Source organism: Macrobrachium nipponense, chromosome 8 (genome assembly GCF_015104395.2).
Source record: "Macrobrachium nipponense isolate FS-2020 chromosome 8, ASM1510439v2, whole genome shotgun sequence".
NCBI lineage: Eukaryota > Metazoa > Arthropoda > Malacostraca > Decapoda > Palaemonidae > Macrobrachium > Macrobrachium nipponense.
In genome coordinates, this window is record NC_087203.1 from 107,867,369 (window position 1) to 107,885,580 (window position 18,212).

General features: G+C 36.8%; 1 protein-coding gene across 2 annotated transcripts in view; it reads right to left on the minus strand.

Annotated features, from left to right (window-relative positions):
* Positions 1 to 365: 365 nt before the first annotated feature.
* The window catches only part of LOC135222954 (neuropeptide SIFamide receptor-like), a 229,382-nt gene continuing 211,535 nt past the window's right edge, over positions 366 to 18,212 (minus strand). For both annotated transcript variants that reach the window (XM_064261418.1, XM_064261417.1), the window contains exons 4-7: positions 3,986 to 4,241; positions 3,358 to 3,488; positions 2,654 to 2,811; positions 366 to 1,666 (exon numbers count right to left, since the gene is read on the minus strand). In XM_064261418.1, coding sequence (XP_064117488.1) covers positions 924 to 1,666; positions 2,654 to 2,811; positions 3,358 to 3,488; positions 3,986 to 4,241 — 1,288 coding nt within the window. In that variant the 3' untranslated portion in view covers positions 366 to 923. The remainder of the gene's footprint in view (positions 1,667 to 2,653; positions 2,812 to 3,357; positions 3,489 to 3,985; positions 4,242 to 18,212) is intronic.

The following is an 18,212-nucleotide window of genomic DNA, read 5'->3' on the forward strand; positions in this document are numbered from 1 at the left end:
GAGACAGCTTGGAATATTTAGCAGCATCCTTAAGATGTAAACATAATTAAGTAATGTTCATCGTTACCCTTTTGAGTAATTATGATCCGTCGCCATTATTCACGTTCATTTATTACAGCGGTCAATTTATTTACGTCTTTCTCCTGCTAAAATTTCGGATTGAAAGGCAGAGTGTAATTACGGTTTGCCATTAGTCCAACCTTAATTACAGTGGTCGTTTTTCATCCAGCATGCAATTAACTATTTAGCTTGTGTCGAGAAATCTATTATGTCCTCGCTCATACACACACACACACTCCATATATATATATATTATAATATATATATATATATATATATATATATATATATATATAGATATATACATACATAGTGTTTATGTATGTGACGAGTTGGAGTGTAGAATTATCATAGGTTTAATTTGGCAAGAGACAAATTCAACCGGAGATGAATTGTATGAATTAAGTAGATTTTTTTTTTCTTTTATTATGGCAGGTACATGTCTATGATTTCCTTTTTTTCTTCGATGGATATTCCCTGTGCGTAAATGCCCTTAGTTTTTTTTTTTTTTTCAATGACCCATCTGTCTTGCGAGACAAAGGCGGGTCCACCCAAATGATTACCCTGGTAGACTAGACTCTGGAGTATTCGTTTACAGCATAGTTTAATGGAAATATTGAGGAATAATCTGAATATATTACAGATAAAAGTTTGTCAAAGAACAAGGAGATGTATTCAAGAATACTGTTTCATTCTTCTGTTTTCCGTATGGTGGTACTTTTACCTGTTACCAAACACTTAAGATCTGAAAACGCATCGTCTTCATCAGCACATGTCCAAATGTTATTTAGACTGACATAGATACTTACATTAAACCATACATAGCCTCCATTGATATACACTTTTAAAACATTGTGATGTTATCACACCAGGCTGATTTTTGTACTCAGGCTCTCACAAAAGAGCACCGTCTTTACGTTTTCTCTAACAACTAGAATTTCAGAATTTCCATTTTCATTAACAACGATCGTTTCAGCATTGCCGTTTTCTATCTCTTCTTGGACTTCTGAGTCTTCGTTTTCTATAGTGTCATGATGCTCTTCATCGTTGGCTTCTCCTGATGATTTGGCCTCCTCAGGTGTAGCCTCTTTGGTAGAGCTTTTCGGTGACCTTGAAGGACTGTCCGGAGGAGTGTCTTGGTCATCTGTTTCGTGAGGAATATCTGAAAGGAGCTTTTCCATCTCGGCAACTATCTTTTCTTGTTCCTTCAGTTGGCTGTTGTACTTCAAACAGCCCTTGGTTGTTGGTTTCTCCTCCTGGATGCGGGTGAATACCTGCCTCTCGTTCTCCAGGAGCCTTTTGCCCTCAGCAGAGCAGCCTTTTTCCTCACTTCGACACCTCCTCGTTTCCGGGTGTCTCTCGACACTTCCCTCCTTGACACGGCTGCTGTGCCTGCTGGAATGGTATGGAGAGTTTCCAGAGATACTGGAATAATTATACGCTCCCGCAAAGCTACTTTGGCGCCCGTAACGGGCCATGCTGGGTCTAGGCAGGGGATGGTCTACTAGAGGAGAGTCCTTCCCACAGAAGGCGAGGTCTACCTTTTTGACGGAATTAGCATCTGCTGGACGAGAGGACGCACTGCGACCGTTAGACATTGATGTACCTGGAAGCAGAGGAATGCATTCATTAGCTGTAGTTTTTCAGGTCGTTAGACATTGATGTACCTGGAAACAGAGGAATGCATTCATTAGCTGTAGTAACCTCGTTAAGACATTGAGGTACAATGAAACAGAGGAAGCATCATTAGCTGTAGTTTTTCAGGTCGTTAGACATTGATGTACCTGGAAACAGAGGAATGCATTCATTAGCTGTAGTTTTTCAGGTCGTTAGACATTGATGTACCTGGAAACAGAGGAATGCATTCATTAGCTGTAGTTTTTCAATACAGATACAATAGATATGTTTTGTGTAAAATCTCTAATTACTTCATTCAACTGTCTTACTTATATCTAGCTTGTGTGAATGTTTTAAACACCAGTGTTGTTACGTTGTCCGGATATGAGTTGTTCTTTTGTCAGTTAATAAGAGAAATGGTATGGGTTCGTCTCTCAAAGGTATTTGAACCCCTTAACTATAAAAAAGTGGCTCATGATTTAGTGAAAAGCAGCCAAAGGAACTAAACAGAAGGAACAGCATTCCAAGATATTAATTTATTTAGTTGTACTACACGTAAAATATGTTATCATTTGCTGTTTTTTAAACTAAAAACAAATATGGCTTTGTCTGGTAAAATTAAAGTCATACTTTTAATTATGATAAACTATATGTTTACGAATAATTTTAAACAGGTAATGATGTAAATATAATGATTTCGAGTAAATTTGGTAGAGGTTAGTCAGTACCCGTGCGAGAGCAAATCCTGATGGATCCATCAGAAATGAAAAGCAAATCTCTACTCATGCAGAGGAAGATAGAGAAATCCTTATTCTCGAAATGAATGGTGTGAAATGATGAGACCGGTTGGCTAACGAATTCTCAGTAGCCTCATATGAGGCGTCCTGCAATTGCAGTGCTATATTTAATACCTGGAGTATTAAATGCCAAACAAGCTAGATTACTTATGATACTTTCAGCAAAATGATCGTCTTACCCGTCGTGTTAAAAGTGGACTGTCTGCTAAGCTGCCTTCGTCGATCATTACACAGCAGTTTGACGAATGCTTCTCTAAATTTGGTTGACGTCAGGTTGTAGAGGATAGGATTGACTGCAGAATTGGCGAAGAGCATTGCCCTGGCACTGTACAGCATGCTGGAAAGGGACGTGGGAAGACATGTAAGATCTCTGTTTCCAGTATTTTGGAAATTAGCCTTTTGCCACGTCAAGGCTTCGTAATTTCCAATAACTCGTACAAAATTCAGAATATATATCTCAAGTGTTGCAAATTTAAGCCAATGATATATAATATAGTAGATTCACACCAACTGTGCATTTGATGTCTAGGCCAGTCCCTTACGACGCTCCTGATTGGCTGTTGATAAGCCAGCCACAGCTGGAAAATCTCAGTCTCTCTCGAGAGTTCACATGGGTAAGATCTATGTTCCACCTTTCCTGAGCGATACGTCTTTCAGGAGAGGTGGAACATACATCCTGCCTATGTGAACTCTCGAGAGAGACTGAGAGTTTCCAGCCCTGTGACTGGCTTATCAACAGCCAGTCAGGAGCGTCGTAAGGGACTGGCCTAGACATCAAATGCACGGTTGGTGTGAATCTACTATAGTAACAGACTAGAAGATATTTTAATTGCTCATATTTGCAAGAGTAAATTAATCAAATGCAAATTTTGGGGGAACTCACCAATAATACTTGAAGACTCCCGCAGCTTCAATGACTTCCTTTGGATTCCACACTATCCAGAGAGTGAACACTCGAAAAGGGAAGAGGCTTATGAAGAAGAATATAGTGACTGTCGCCAGCATCACAACCACCTGTTGACATATGCTACCTCAGTACAGATAATGAGCCCTAGTTCTATAAAGCTTTAGGTTTGCCTGTAACTGGATTTCAGTTTTTTTTTTTTTTTTTAAGTTTGTGATCTTGATGGTTATCTGCTTGTATGCTTACAACTTTTTCTTAAAGGAAAGTAGTCAAGAATAATGCTTCTATAATTTTGGGCTTTTTATGGTTGGCCTCCAAGAACTAATGGATTCAGAGACCTTTCAGTGACGTGACAGTTATGGATTCTCTTAATTACTGATTAAGTTATGTTCAGGATATTTTTTCTTTACTAGAATTAATTTTATACATAGGCTTAATATTAAAAAAAACATGCATAATTTATTTTGATTATTTTGCAAGTGTGAGGAGTCAAGTTCAACATTTGATATTTAACATTTGATACTGGAATTGTTCTCTGTATCTGTATGACACTGATTCTCTACTGAGTACAAAGCAAGCACAGAGTTCCAGAAGGTGGCCATCTTACTTGTTTCCTAGCTTTCATGTTTGGAAGATCAATCTTGTGGTTCTGAAGGGCAGCTGAAGTGGAATCCTGCATGAGGCTCCTGCCTATGATAAGGTACAGGAGAATGAGCAGAACCAGAGGAACGAAGAAGAAAACGGCTGTGACCAGATTTATGTACAGACACGCCCAGAAAGTTGTCATGTCGGTGATGCAGACCAGAACCTTGGACCCGTCCTTGTAGTTGGCGAAACCGTGCCAGCTTAGGATCAGCATTGGGCTGGAAAAGAAACGGCAAAGTTAATGGAAGAAGTCATGGCATCAATGCTCACAGAAAGATATAGCGTCCTGCAGATGGGTATAATAATTTTTATAAATCAAGCTTATTCAGGATTTGACAGCTAATGGGAGGAATTGATGCCAGAGACGTCAGTGATTAGGTTCGAAGTAATACTATTAAAATTTCATTAACGACACATGCTTAACATTAGGTTAGTATTGAATTATTGTGGATAATACCAAGGCCAAAAAAAAAACTAGTTAACTGTTGGGACAAAAGAATTATGCCATGAAATGTAAAAATGAAAAACGGGAAGGATGATGAAAATGACAAGTACGCTGAGTAGATAGAAGTGTAAATAGTGGGCTGAGAATCAGTGATTAGAATCAAAGTAGTGTAGAAGAATTCGATTACAGAACATTTGAGACTAGAAGAAGGTACAATTGATTAATGACGGAAAAAACAGTGAAAGTTACTAAAGAAGTGCGCAAGAAAAATATGATTGTTTCAGTTTCACCAACTGAAGCATTGTGGAAATGAACAGGTGAATGTAAATGCAGTAAAACTTTGGAATGGTGATGTAAAAACTGAATAAATTAATAAGATTTTAAGGGAAAATTTATAGTAGTGACGCGAAGGAGACAATTAGTATGAGAGAGCATGCAAGGGAGAACATACGAATGTTTGAAAAGATGACAGAATTGTGCAGGTAAATAAAATCAATTATTCTATTTCAACCACCATTTGTTGCTTCTAGGATGTCTCGAAAAGGCTTCCTTCACTTAATGTTCGACGCTTTACTTGATTCGAGTGTTCACGTGATAGATATATAGATTTGTAAGTCGATAAATGTTCACAACCGTGCATAAAAATGCAATAAGTGTTTGCAAACATGTGACGGTATATGAGAACAATTCAGCAGGGGAAAGAGGTATATGGGTTACAATTTTTTTTCTGGATGTCAATATCATCGTGGGATCCTTTTTTTCCAAAACAATGCTAATTACAATATAGACGGTCATCGGAAGATATTATGCTCGTCCCCATTCAGTAATGAACGTCCGCTATTGTCTCAAGGGTTAAGAACAAATTATATGTTCTTACAGTTAAATTACTGAGCAGTCTTTCTATCAAAGTTAAGGATGTTGAGACGCTCAGATACTAATTTTAAATGAATTACAGTTTTGTTTAGTGGTCTATTTATGTATATCCTGTTTATCTGTTTGAGTGACTTCTAAGATGTTATTTGTATCTTGCTCTACAACTCTTGGATAGTTTTTTTTTTCTTTACTCCACAAACAAGCATTCTGTCCTGTGTAAGTTTCTTTAGAAGTTAGTGATCTTTTGGATTCCATGCAACGTAACAACACCATACAAACAAACTAAGACAGGTCGACCAGACAATGACGTCACGCGGGCTCATCGCAGGCAGGAGAACTGAGACTGATAAATAATTAGGTTACTGGTAGACTACAATTAACTGAAACTAGCAATGCAAAGACGAAGAAGGATAGTCGAATGTTCTGTTGTACTGACCAGCCAGTATTGAGTGGGTCCTGTCTGTGATGACCCTGCTTGACGTTATTGTCTGGCCGACCTGTCTTAGTGGGTCGTGCATCCACCATACAGACGCGGCGAAGGGAAACTGCAGTGACCATATTGATATAGCAAGATGCCCCGGGATGTGGCAGAAGGAAACTGTTGCGAACATACTATTCAGCTTCAGGGATGGTAATCAAGCTATAGTAGACTCACATCAAACGTGCTTTTGATGTCTAGGCCCGTACCTTACGACGCTCCCATTACGTTTGAAAGACGTATCCCTCAGGAGAGCAGGAACACATCTTGCCCATGTGAACTCTCGAGAGAGACAGAGAGTTTCCAGCCCTATGATTGGCTTATCAACAGCCAATCAGGAGCGTCGTAAGGGAAACGTATACCTCAGGAAAGGTGGAACACACATCCTGCCCATGTGAACTCTCGAAAGAGACTGAGAGTTTCCAGCCCTGTGATTGGCTTATCAACAGCCAATCAGGAGCGTCGTAAGGGAAACGTATACCACAGGAGAGTGGAACACACATCCTGCCCATGTGAACTCTCTCGAGAGAGTTAGAATTCCCAGCCCTGCGATTGGCTTATCATCAGCCAATCAGGAGCGTCGTAAGGGACGGGCCTAGACATCAAATGCACGGTTGATGTGAATCTACTATAGACATCGCTATTGAAATGCTGCGAACCAGTCGGTATTTGAGTGACAGGACGTAGGTCGCCAGGAATATCCTTCTTCCCTTCATATTTAGATGGTCTCGTTTCAACCAGTTTCGTTACAGAGAACAAATCATTAATATAGGTGTTACGGGAAAATTAGGAATAAAGGAAAGAGGGCAAAATTATTTCACGAGAAATATGGAAATTTTCTGTCTGAGAGAATCATTCATATTAAATGGTGGGATGGGATAAAGGAAATTCCGCTACAATACGATGAAAGTAAAAAATTTCAATTTTCTTTGATGAGGGGATTTAGAAAAGAATTTCCATGAACACATTATTTCCGTTTAATAATCATTTCTACTCCCTCACCTCTCCATTCCGTTGCAGATTCTGGGACAAAGGGCGTCGCATAATTTAACGCAATTTTCTTTTGTATATTCTGAATATTTTGAATCTGAGTCGTCTTTACATGTTGCTTTTACATCTAGAGACGATCGGGTGCGAGATATTAAATATGTATTTTGTTTCGACTAGTAAATGAATCATCTTCGGAGAATTGGTTTTAACATTCATATGGCTATTAAAATCCTGTGATTGATTTTTTTTATTTGTGTTTTTTATGACTTTTCTGGAACTCAGAGATGGTCCTTCGACGAATATTTTCTTGAATTTGGCTTTTTGCCAGAATGTGAAAGATTTCACTGATGGAATGGTGACAAGAAATGTATGTCCTTTGAAACAGTTCACAAACGATGCGATTACTTTTTCATAATTAGAACTAGGTTGAAGCATTTTTGTTATTTGTTTAGAAATTTTCAAAAGAGTGTATGAAGCGCCTCAATGGCGTGATCGGTATGGTTCTTTACCTGCCACCTCGGTGGCCGCGAGTTCGATTTCCGGGCATTCCATTGAGGTGTTAGAGATGTGTATTTCACTCTCGACATGGTTCGGAAGTCACGTAAAGCCGTTGGTCCCATTACTGAATAACATCTGGTTCCATGCAACGTAAAAACACCATACAAAAGCAAAAGTGTGTATGTGACCTAGTCATAGCTGAAATTCTCAACTGTAAAAATATGTCTGTTCGCTGCTTAATTTTAGGTTTCTGTGGAAATTTCTCTCAAGAGTTTCTTGGTTATGCTGCTACCACTTCTTAAGCCATTTGGTATGTCTCTACGCACCAGATAAAAGAATCAAACAATTGATAATGGTATATGAAATAAAAGCACCAGAGACGGCGGTACCCACCTTGGCCACCAGCTGTATTTCCAAGTTTATGGTTAAGTTTTCTCTTAAATATTCTTATGTCAAATTTTAGACCCCTATCGTGGCCCTACATTGGTGCCTGGGCTCAGTGTTTGAACAAACTTGAAATTGAACTTCATTAGGAGCAGCCTTGCTGCTCTGAAGCTTAAGATAAGATTTTTAGGGATATTTCTTATACATTCCTTTAAAAGACCTAGGACCACTATGTTGGACCCATCCTGACACCATAGTCATGATTGGAAGAAACTTGAAAATACATTTCCTCAGGAATCTGTAACGTAAGGTTTGCCATTTCTAGGCGATTAGTTCCATATAATGTCTTCATATGCAACCACCCCGTTTTCAGTAATTCATAATGACCTCCCTTTGCAAGGGGTAACATCCCCAATTCGAACAGACTTCAACTCCCCTTTATCGAAGGATCCATTGGTTCTGGAGAAGAAGTCGATAGGGTGGAAAGTTTAACGCCTGACAAACTTCTGCGCAGACTTACTGACGAGAGAAAAGCTTACTCCCTTTCCGCTCAAGTGAGCTAAAAAGATGAATAGCGAGGCGAAATACCACCTTTTTAAAGAAAGGCGGAACTGAAGTGAGAGACACTGCTGAGGCTTAAAGTTGCATCGCCACTCTCTCTCTCTCTCTCTCTTAATCGAGCAATGCACGTTCATGCGCTACTGCCTTGTTTCATAAGAATCCATATTTATAATGATAAAATGAATAATAATAATGACAATAATAATTGGAGAAAACGATCCATTAAGTGAAATATGTTTCTCATTGTTTCATGTTTTATAATTCCACAAAAAACAATTTACAATATGTTATTCTCAGCATACGGTAGCTCCTCTCTCTCTCTCTCTCTCTCTCTCTCTCTCTCTCTCTCTCTCTCTCTCTCTGATCTGCATTCAGGGAAGTTTATCAGATATTGTCATTTGAATAGGCGAGTCTCCCAGTATATATACATTTTTGAAACAGCAAGTAGAATATTTTGTGTTGCAACTGTTTAAGAAATAAATGGCTTAGATAAAAGTAATAGTAACTAATAGAAACGGGCCGATTACATTAAGAAAACAGCTTCATATTCCAGTAGACCTAACTTGTGATATATCCATTGGCAAAGAAACAGCATTCCCTTGAGAATGCATTGAATTATGTTAAGTAAACCCATGAAAAAAATCCTTTAATCAGGAAACCGCTTTCCCTCGTAATGTTTCCTTGTTCCCATTTCGTTTCCGCTTTTTTTTGTATTATTATTCTTTTACTTTTATTGAGATTGATTTCCATGTATTACTCATTCCTCCTACAACCATGTTTTGATTTCATTTCGAAATTACGTAGAACTGCAAAGCATGACTCAGCATTTACCTTTATTAAAACATTCAAAAATTCTCTCTCTCTCTCTCTCTCTCTCTCTCTCTCTCTCTATATATATACTATATATATATATATATATATATATATATATATAATATTATAGATATGATATATATATATATATATATATAAATATATATCACTTAGATTTGCCATTACAAATGGAACGAATGATTCCTATCAGCCCTGATATCGTTAACCCTAGTTTGAAAGCAACGTTGTGCAAGTTCTTCTTGCAAAGGAATATAATTATTTCCGGGTAAATTGCTGGCTATTTTTTTCTTCTCTCTCTCTTTTTGTTCCCGTTAAATGTCAAAACGAATGAACGGGTTCATAATGATTTATGACCGCACGATTCGAAGTCATGTTAATGGGTAAAAGATTCGCGAAAGAGCGCTGCCTAAATTTTCCGTTCGACCCAGTGACACTATAGACCCGTTTCGTGACTTCAGGATTTTCGCATTTTAAAGCCACATCTTTATGCATTTAATTAGCAGTCATCTTTTGCCGCGCGTTTCATAATGGGTTTTTATCCCGGGTTTTTATCCTGGGTTTTTATCCAGTCAACCGTAGTCTGTCCTTCTTTTGTTTTTTGTTTTTTTCTTATAAATGATGCAGACATTTTGGCAGAATTTACCACTGATTTCTTTCTCGTGCTAATTCATCTAATGTATTTTGTTTATATCTTTGAAAATCTCCGTCACTGCAAGTAAGGGAAGTAAAAAGACATCTATCGGCGAAATACAAAGGTCAAGGATTTCACTTTCTGGAACTGTGAAGTTACACAGCATACGTGGTTTTATGCCGCCATACGCATACTACGAATACAAAATATGAAATCGATACCTGATTGGGAATCTCGCCAGGACAATCGCTTAAATAATATGCATAGAATAAGCGATTTCAGCGCCCTAATGGCGGCGTTCCAATGAGGCCAATTTGTCTTTTTCAGGTGTGGAACTATGCTTACTTAACGTCACTCCTTTAGAATGTTCGTACCTTAGTTGAAAAGGTTTCTATCCTGCCTCTTCATAAAGTACTTCATTTGATTTTTTTCTTGTTTTTGTTTATGCAAGTCACTCCTGTAACTTATAGACAGGTTTTTATGGAACTCGGTCATAAACTTAACAGGGAACTTTTTGTTCTTTTTCTCATAGCCTTACATTGGACCCTTCTCAAGTTCGTACTTGTTAGTCCGGTAAATTTGATCAAGAATAAATTTTTTTTTCTTTAGAATTCTGGTACAGAATTAAATAGAATTTTGTGAAGACGTCATATTTTGCCATCGCTATTAAATTTTAGTAACTTGAATTCTGGTATGAATGAAGAAGTTCTCATTGGATATCGATATAATTTTTGCAAATCGCTAATGGACGTTAGTGTCAAAGTAGCAATTTACGTTATGGTATAATGTCTTGGCATTTAACTAACTTTTTATTGCCAGTACTGAGGTTTATTTATTTCTATTTTATTATTATTATTATTATTATTCTTATTATTATTATTATTATTATTATTTATTCTATTTATTTATTATTAATATTATTTATTTATTTATTTATTTATTTATTTATTTATTTATTTATTTATTTATTTTTACTATCACAGTCCTCCAATCGACTGGATGGTATTCATAGTGTGGGGTTCCGGGAGTTGCAATCCCTGCCTCACCTTAGGACGTCCATGACTTTTCTTACTATGTGCGCTGTTTCTAGGAGCACACTCTTCTGCACGAGTCATGGAGCTACTTCAGCCTCTAGTTTTTCCAGATTCCTTTTCAGGATTCTTGAGATGGTGCCTAGTGTTCCTATTATTATTATTATTATTATTATTATTATTATTATTATTATTATTATTATTATTATTATTATTATTATTATTCAGAAGATGAAACCCATTCACATGGAACAAGCTCACCAAAGGGGTCATTGACTTGAAATTCAAGCTTCCAAAAAATATGGACATATTTAATAATGTAGTTAATCATGATGCAAGCATTAGCCTTTATTGTCGATATAAAATTCTGGTATCGATTGACCGCAGGGCTGGTGGCCTGGTTTCGCTAAATGTGATTCAGTCAGATTTCTACCCGACTTGATTGATGTTCAATTGAATTGCATAAAACTATTGCCACTGATAGCGAAAAATCATTACGCGATTTGCTCAAATTAATTCATTACACTAGAAGAGGCTTAGTAGTGTTAAGGTTTGATATTGAAATTTTAGTATAGATATAGATGCAGACATATTATAATAGTGTCTTTGGTTAATTATATAAAGACGTTAATATTAAGATGGCAGTATATCGAAATGCGTAGTTTGCAGAGCTTTGTGTGAGGTAATTCCGGATCAACGAACGAAATTAAACGTCGGCTGCGTTTTAATCCCAGCGCAATTCTGTGTGTTTGTTTGTCGACAAGATATGTGATTAATTTCAGTAATGGAAAAGGTGATTAGATTTTAAGACTGAACCGGATGCGGGTCTATTAATCATTGTGGTGGTTATGGGATGGTTGGCAGTGGTGGGTGGTTTGTTGCCTGGTGATTGGTAGTGATGATCCGAACTCGGGTCTCGTAGTTCCACAGGTAATAAATATGTTTGATCGATTTGGACATATTTGTAGTCTTTTCTCGCTTGTATTAGAACTATTATGTAAATTTCTTAGAATTCTGTGTAAAGTTCTCCTTTCCTCGATACTATAGTAGGTTCACATCAACCGTGCATCAGACGTCTAGGCCAGTCCCTTACGAAGCTCCTGATTGGCTGTTGATAAGCCAATCACAGGGCTGGAAACCCTCAGTCTCTCGCGAGAGTTCACATAGGCAGGATGTATGTTCCACCTCTCCTGAGGAATACTTTTGAAAGACGTATCCCTCAGGAGAAGTGAAATATACATCCTGCCTATGTGAACTCTCTCGAAAGACTGAGGGCTTCCAAGCCCACCCTGTGATTGGCTTATCAACAACCAATCAAGAACGTCTGAAAGGATTGGCCTTGAAATCAGATGCACAGTTGATGTGAATATACTTTTTTTATAACACTTCTTGGTTATGCACGCTTCCTGCTACCTATTTTCCTATCAATCTATCGTCTTTTACCTTTTTGTATTGCAACAGCTTCTGTGTTCTTGTTCTTATTGTTATTCAGCCTCTACACTTCATTCCCGACGTCTGATTTATTTAATGGTTAATCCAGTTCTATTGCAAGACAGTAATAAAAAAGAAATAATCTTAACGAGGATACCCACCATAATTATAGTTCTTGTCATGATTATTACTATGGGGTCACCCCTTTTTTACCATTTTTTTTAAATGTTTTATTTCAATTACAGACTGAAATTCCATCAATTTTTCATGATCTAGTTAAGGATTTTTTTACCACTAATTAGCATGTATGTCATCATTCCATAACTCTCTCTCTCTCTCTCTCTCTCTCTCTCTCTCTCTCTCTCTCGGGATATCAAACCAAGCTACGGGAGCGGTTTCTCCTTCCCTATATGTGATTTCATAATTTCTTACAAAATCATAATGAAATGAAAAATGCAAATCCATTTAAATATACTACAAGATAAAGAAATATTTTTAGAAAGCATAAATTGCAAGGTTTATTAACTCTGATTCCTCGAGCAGTAATTCAAAAGGAAATCTTATTTTATGTATATTTTTATAAACACTCGGTTTGATTACTCTTAAGAAAATTGAAATTGGAAGTCAATTACGTTTTTAAAAAAGATTTTTGAGATCAGTTTACTGGCTTCAAAAGAATTACTGCTTCTTAGGTAGGTATTCTAAGAAACATGTTTTCTGATATATTTAGGGTTTACATTCACATATATATAAATATAAATATATATATATATATATATATCTTCAGATTGAAGATATGTTATGGAGGAGATTCTGAATATTATAAGCGCATATGCACCACAAGTTGGTTGCACAGAAGAAGAGAAGGGAAATTTCTGGAGAGACATGGATGGAATAATGCAAGAACTGGAAGAGCATGAGAGGGTGATAGTTGGGGCAGATTTGAATGGCCATGTCGGAAGTGAAAATGGGGGCCATGGAATTGGGGAGAGAAACCCAGAAGGAGAGAGTGTAGTGGACTTTGCTGTGTCATTCGACATGGCAATAGTAAACACATTTTTTGAGAAGAAAAGGGAACACCTAATAACATATAGGAGTGGGGGAAGATTCTCCCAGATAGACTATTTCTTGTATAAAAGGATAAATCTGGTGGAGGTCAAGAACTGCAAAGTTATTCCAGGCGACCATGTAGCCCCCCAACACAGGCTGCTATGTATTGACTTGAAGTTGAAAAGGGAAAGAAAAACCAAAGCTAAAGGATAAGGAAAATTAAATGGTACGAATTACAGAAGGAAGGGGATAAGAAGAGAGAGTTTAAGAGGAGGGTTTTGGAGGATATTGATATATTTGGATGAAGATGTTCAAGAATGGTAGGGCACGAAATGCAGCAGTAATAAGAAGGCATGGAAAGGAGCTGCTAGGAGAGACATCTGGTATCATATGGGAAGAAAAGGATAGTTGGTGGTGGGATGAAGACATTGAGAAAGTAGTAAAAGATAAGAAGGAGGCAAAGAAAGATGGGAAGAGTCACAGTCAGTGGAAGACAGAATTAGGTACAGAGAGAAAAACAAGGTGGTGAAAAAGGTGGTAGCCCAAGCTAAAGCAAAGTCGTATGATGATGTGTATAATGAGCTGGGGACAAAGGAAGGATTAAAGAAGATGATGAAGCTATCAAAGGCTAGAAATAAGAGCACCAAAGATATAACACACATCAAACAAATAAAGAATCAAGAGGGTGTAGTGCTTAGAAAGGAGGAAGACATTGTGAAGAGATGGAAAGAATATTTCGAACAGTTGTTAAATGAAGAAAATAATAGACTAATAAGAGAGGATGGGCAAGTGACATTGGCATGGTAATGAGGTTTTCTAGGCAAGAGGTACTAAAGCACTGAAGAAGATGAAGAATGGGATACAAGGCAACCGGACCAGACATGATCCCGGTGGAGGCATGGAAAGCATTAGGAGATGAAGGAGTGGATATACTGTACGATCTTATGATAAAGATCCTTGAACAGGAAAAGATACCAAATGAGTGGCGTGGGAGTATATTGATCCCAATTTTTAAAGGGAAAGGCGATGTCCAAGAGTGTGGTAATTATAGGGGCATTAAATTGATGTCCCACACTTTGAAGATACTGGAAAGGATGATAGATGCTAAGACTGAGAGAAGAAGTACAAATAGGTAAAGAGCAGATGGGATTTATGAAGGGAAGGGGAACAACAGATGGTATATTTTGTCTGAGGCAAATAATGGAGAAATTCGGGGAAAGACAAAGGGACCTACATATGGGTATTCATTGACCTTGAAAAGGCTTATGACAGAGTCCCGAGACAAGAGGTATGGAGGAGCCTGAGGGAGAAGATGGTGCCAGAGAAGTATGTGCGATTGATACAAGAGATGTACCGGAATGTATTTACCAGAGTGAGGAGCAGTGTTGGGGAGACAGAAGGTTTTGAGGTGAGAGTAGGATTACACCAGGGGTCGGCTCTGAGCACCCATTTATCTTTAACATAGTGATGGATGTTATAATAGAGGAAGTAAGGGAGACAGTACCATGGAACATATTGTATGCGGATGATATTGTTCTGTGTGCAGAGAGCAGGGAAGATCTGGAAGTGAAATTGGAAAGATGGAGACAAGTACTGGAGGACAGAGGAATGAGAATAAGTAGAGCCAAGACAGAATATATGTGTACCACCACCGAGGGGGATGATAGAGAAAGTATTCAGCTTGGTGGAGAGCAAATAAGGAGAGTGATAAGTTTTAAGTATTTGGGATCTTTTGTTAACGCTGGAGGAAGTATGGAAGAAGAAGTAAAACATCGGGTACAGGCAGGCTGGAACAAACTGGAGAGCGGCCTCGGGAGTTTCTTTGTGACAAAAGAGTGCCGCTTAGGTTAAAAGGAAAATTTCACAAGACGGTGGTAAGAACAGCAATGCTGTATGGTACGGAAACAGCAAGCATGAGAAAAGCAGAGCAGAAGAAGATGGATGTGGCAGAAATGAGAATGCTTAGGTGGATGTCTGGGGTAACAAGAGTGGATAGGATCAGAAATGACTACATAAGGGGGTCAACTAAGGTGGTGGAAGTATCAAAGAAAGTGCAGGAGGGGAGGCTGAGATGGTATGGACACCTGTTGAGGAGAGATGAGGGACCACGCTGGGAGACATACTATGGGAGTGGAGGTGCAAGGAAAAGGAAGAAGAAAGAGAGGGAGACCAAGAAAGAGATGGAAGGACTGTGTGAGAGGAGATTTACATGAGAAGGGAATTGATGAGGCAGAAGCGCAAGATAGAAATAGATGGAAACGGCTCATCCGAAACGGCGACCCCATATAAAAAATGGGAAAAAGCTGGGAAGAAGAAGATATATATATGTGTGTATTAATATATATATATATATATATATATATATATATACATATGTATATATATATATATATATATATCATATATATGTATATATATATTAATAATATATCTATCAAGATTTATATATATGTGAATGTAAACCCTAAATATATCAGAAAACATGTTTCTTAGAATACCTACCTAAGAAGCAATAATTCTTTTGAAACCAGTAAACTGATATCAAAAAATCTTTTTTAAAAACGTAATTGACTTCCAATTGTGTGTGTGTGTATATATATATATATATATATATATATATATATATATATATATATATATATATATATATATATATATAAATACACACACACATACACGCCTATTAACACTATTCATTCTTATATTTCGTAATTCATAATCACATCATCATCGTATGTATATGGATATGTATGTTCGTTCGTTTGTGTTTGTGTTTGTGTGTGTGTGATTCTAAGAAAATTTTTATTTGTTACTGTAAAGGAATGCTTACAAAATATAATGGCAACGAAAGTGATTATACCAATTTTGTCCACGAGAGTCTACGGGTTTCATCCAATCACAACATATTTAAAAAAAAAAAGAATAATTGGCTTTCGATTGCCAAATAACTTTCTGTCAATAAGCTTCATCATAATAGGTTATCAAAATCTATGATTGGTAACTTGTTTTTACCAAATGACGAGGAAAGTATAATGTAAAACTATGGACTTATTACACTAATAATAGAGTTTTATTTTGTTTTCTATATTTTTCGTCGGTTATTTTAATTTTTCAAGTGTTTCAGGTTTTAGCAGTAGTACATTGTGGCTTTATTTACTCTGTTCACTTTATCTTTCAACCAAAATGTTAAAATCGATCACATCATTTCTGATAACCATCATCAAATTCCATTTCAGTTTTATATCAGCAGCTCTCAATTGTACTTTTATAATTTTAGAAATGGCTCTTCTGTGTTTGAAGCTTCTACGTGTTTTTTTTTTTTTGTTTTTTTTTTAGTATGCTCAATTTCTGTATCGCAGATTTCCGTATCCTGAAGCCCTTTCCATATTCAGGTTTTGTGTTACGGTCCCTAAACGTTGCTATTTTCTTTTTTCCTGTTCTCTTTACCCTCGTGTATTGTGCACCATCCAGGCTCTTTTTTTCACTGTATTTTTATGCAGCATGGCACTCTCCATTTTCTCATTTTGTTTTACTTGCAGTTTCTCATCTTTTGTCTACATTTCCTTCTGTGCGTTATTTGCAGTTTTTCATCTGTTATCTACAATTCCTGACTGTGCGTTATTTGCAGTTTCTCATCTTTTATCTACATTTCCTCATTTGTTTTATTTGCAGTTTCTCATTTTTTATCTACATTTCCTCCCTTGTTTCATTTGCAGTTTCTCATCTTTTATCTAAATTTCTTCCTTTGTTTTATTTGCAGTTTCTCATCTTTTACCTACATTACCTCCTTTGTTTTATTTGCAGTTTTTCATCTTTTATCTACATTTCCTCCTTTGTTTTATTTGCAGTTTTTCATCTTTTATCTACATTTCCTTCTGTGTTTTATCTGCAGTTTCTCATCTTTTATCTACAATTCCTGACTGTGTTTTATTTGCAGTTTCTCATCTTTTTCTACAATTCCTTACTGCGTTTAATTTGCAGTTTTTCATCTATTATCTACATTTCCTTCTGTGTTTTATCTGCAGTTTCTCACCTTTTATCTACAATTCCTCGCTGTGTTTAATTTGAAGTTTTCCATCTTTTATCTACATTTCCTTACTGTGCTATATTTGCAGTTTCTCATCTTTTATCTACATTTCCTTACTGTGCTATATTTGCAGTTTCTCATCTTTTATATATAATAACTTTCTGTGTTGTACTTGCAGTTTCTCATCATCTGCCCCTCGTCACCTCCATATTTATGTTATTGATTCTCCTGCCTTTTATGTAGTTTAATCACTCCATCCTTCTGTTTCATTTCGATCGTGTAGATTCATATCCCGCAGCAGTCCTATCCGAACTCGACCTTCCATTACTCCTGTCATTCAGTCAAACGTTTTTGATAACACTCCCTTCCGCTTCTGTTTTCATTTCCCCAAAATTGCAGCGTCGTTTGCACGAAGTTGCGTATTTATTAATTGTGAATTACCATATCTCGTGGATTTATTTTCTGCCGTTGTCACTTTCATTTCTGCCGTTCTTACGTCTGAATGAAGAGACGTGTACGTTTATGTATGTAGTGTATGTTATATATATATATATATATATATATATATATATATATATATATATATATATATATATGTATGAAATTATACAGTATTTACGTATGTGTACTATATAATTTATATATAATATATATTTATATATATATACTATATATATATATAATCATATATATATATACATTTTTATATATACATATATATATATAGTATATCATATATATATATATATATATCCACAGACAGACGAGACAGACGACAGCAGACAGACAGACAGGACAGACAGACAGACAGACAGACAGACAGACGACAGACAGACAGGACAGACAGACAGCAGACAACAGACAGACACAGACAGACGACAGACGACAGACAGACAGACAGACACAGACAGACAGGGTAGCATCCAATGTAATGTTTCAATGCACTGGTATAAAAT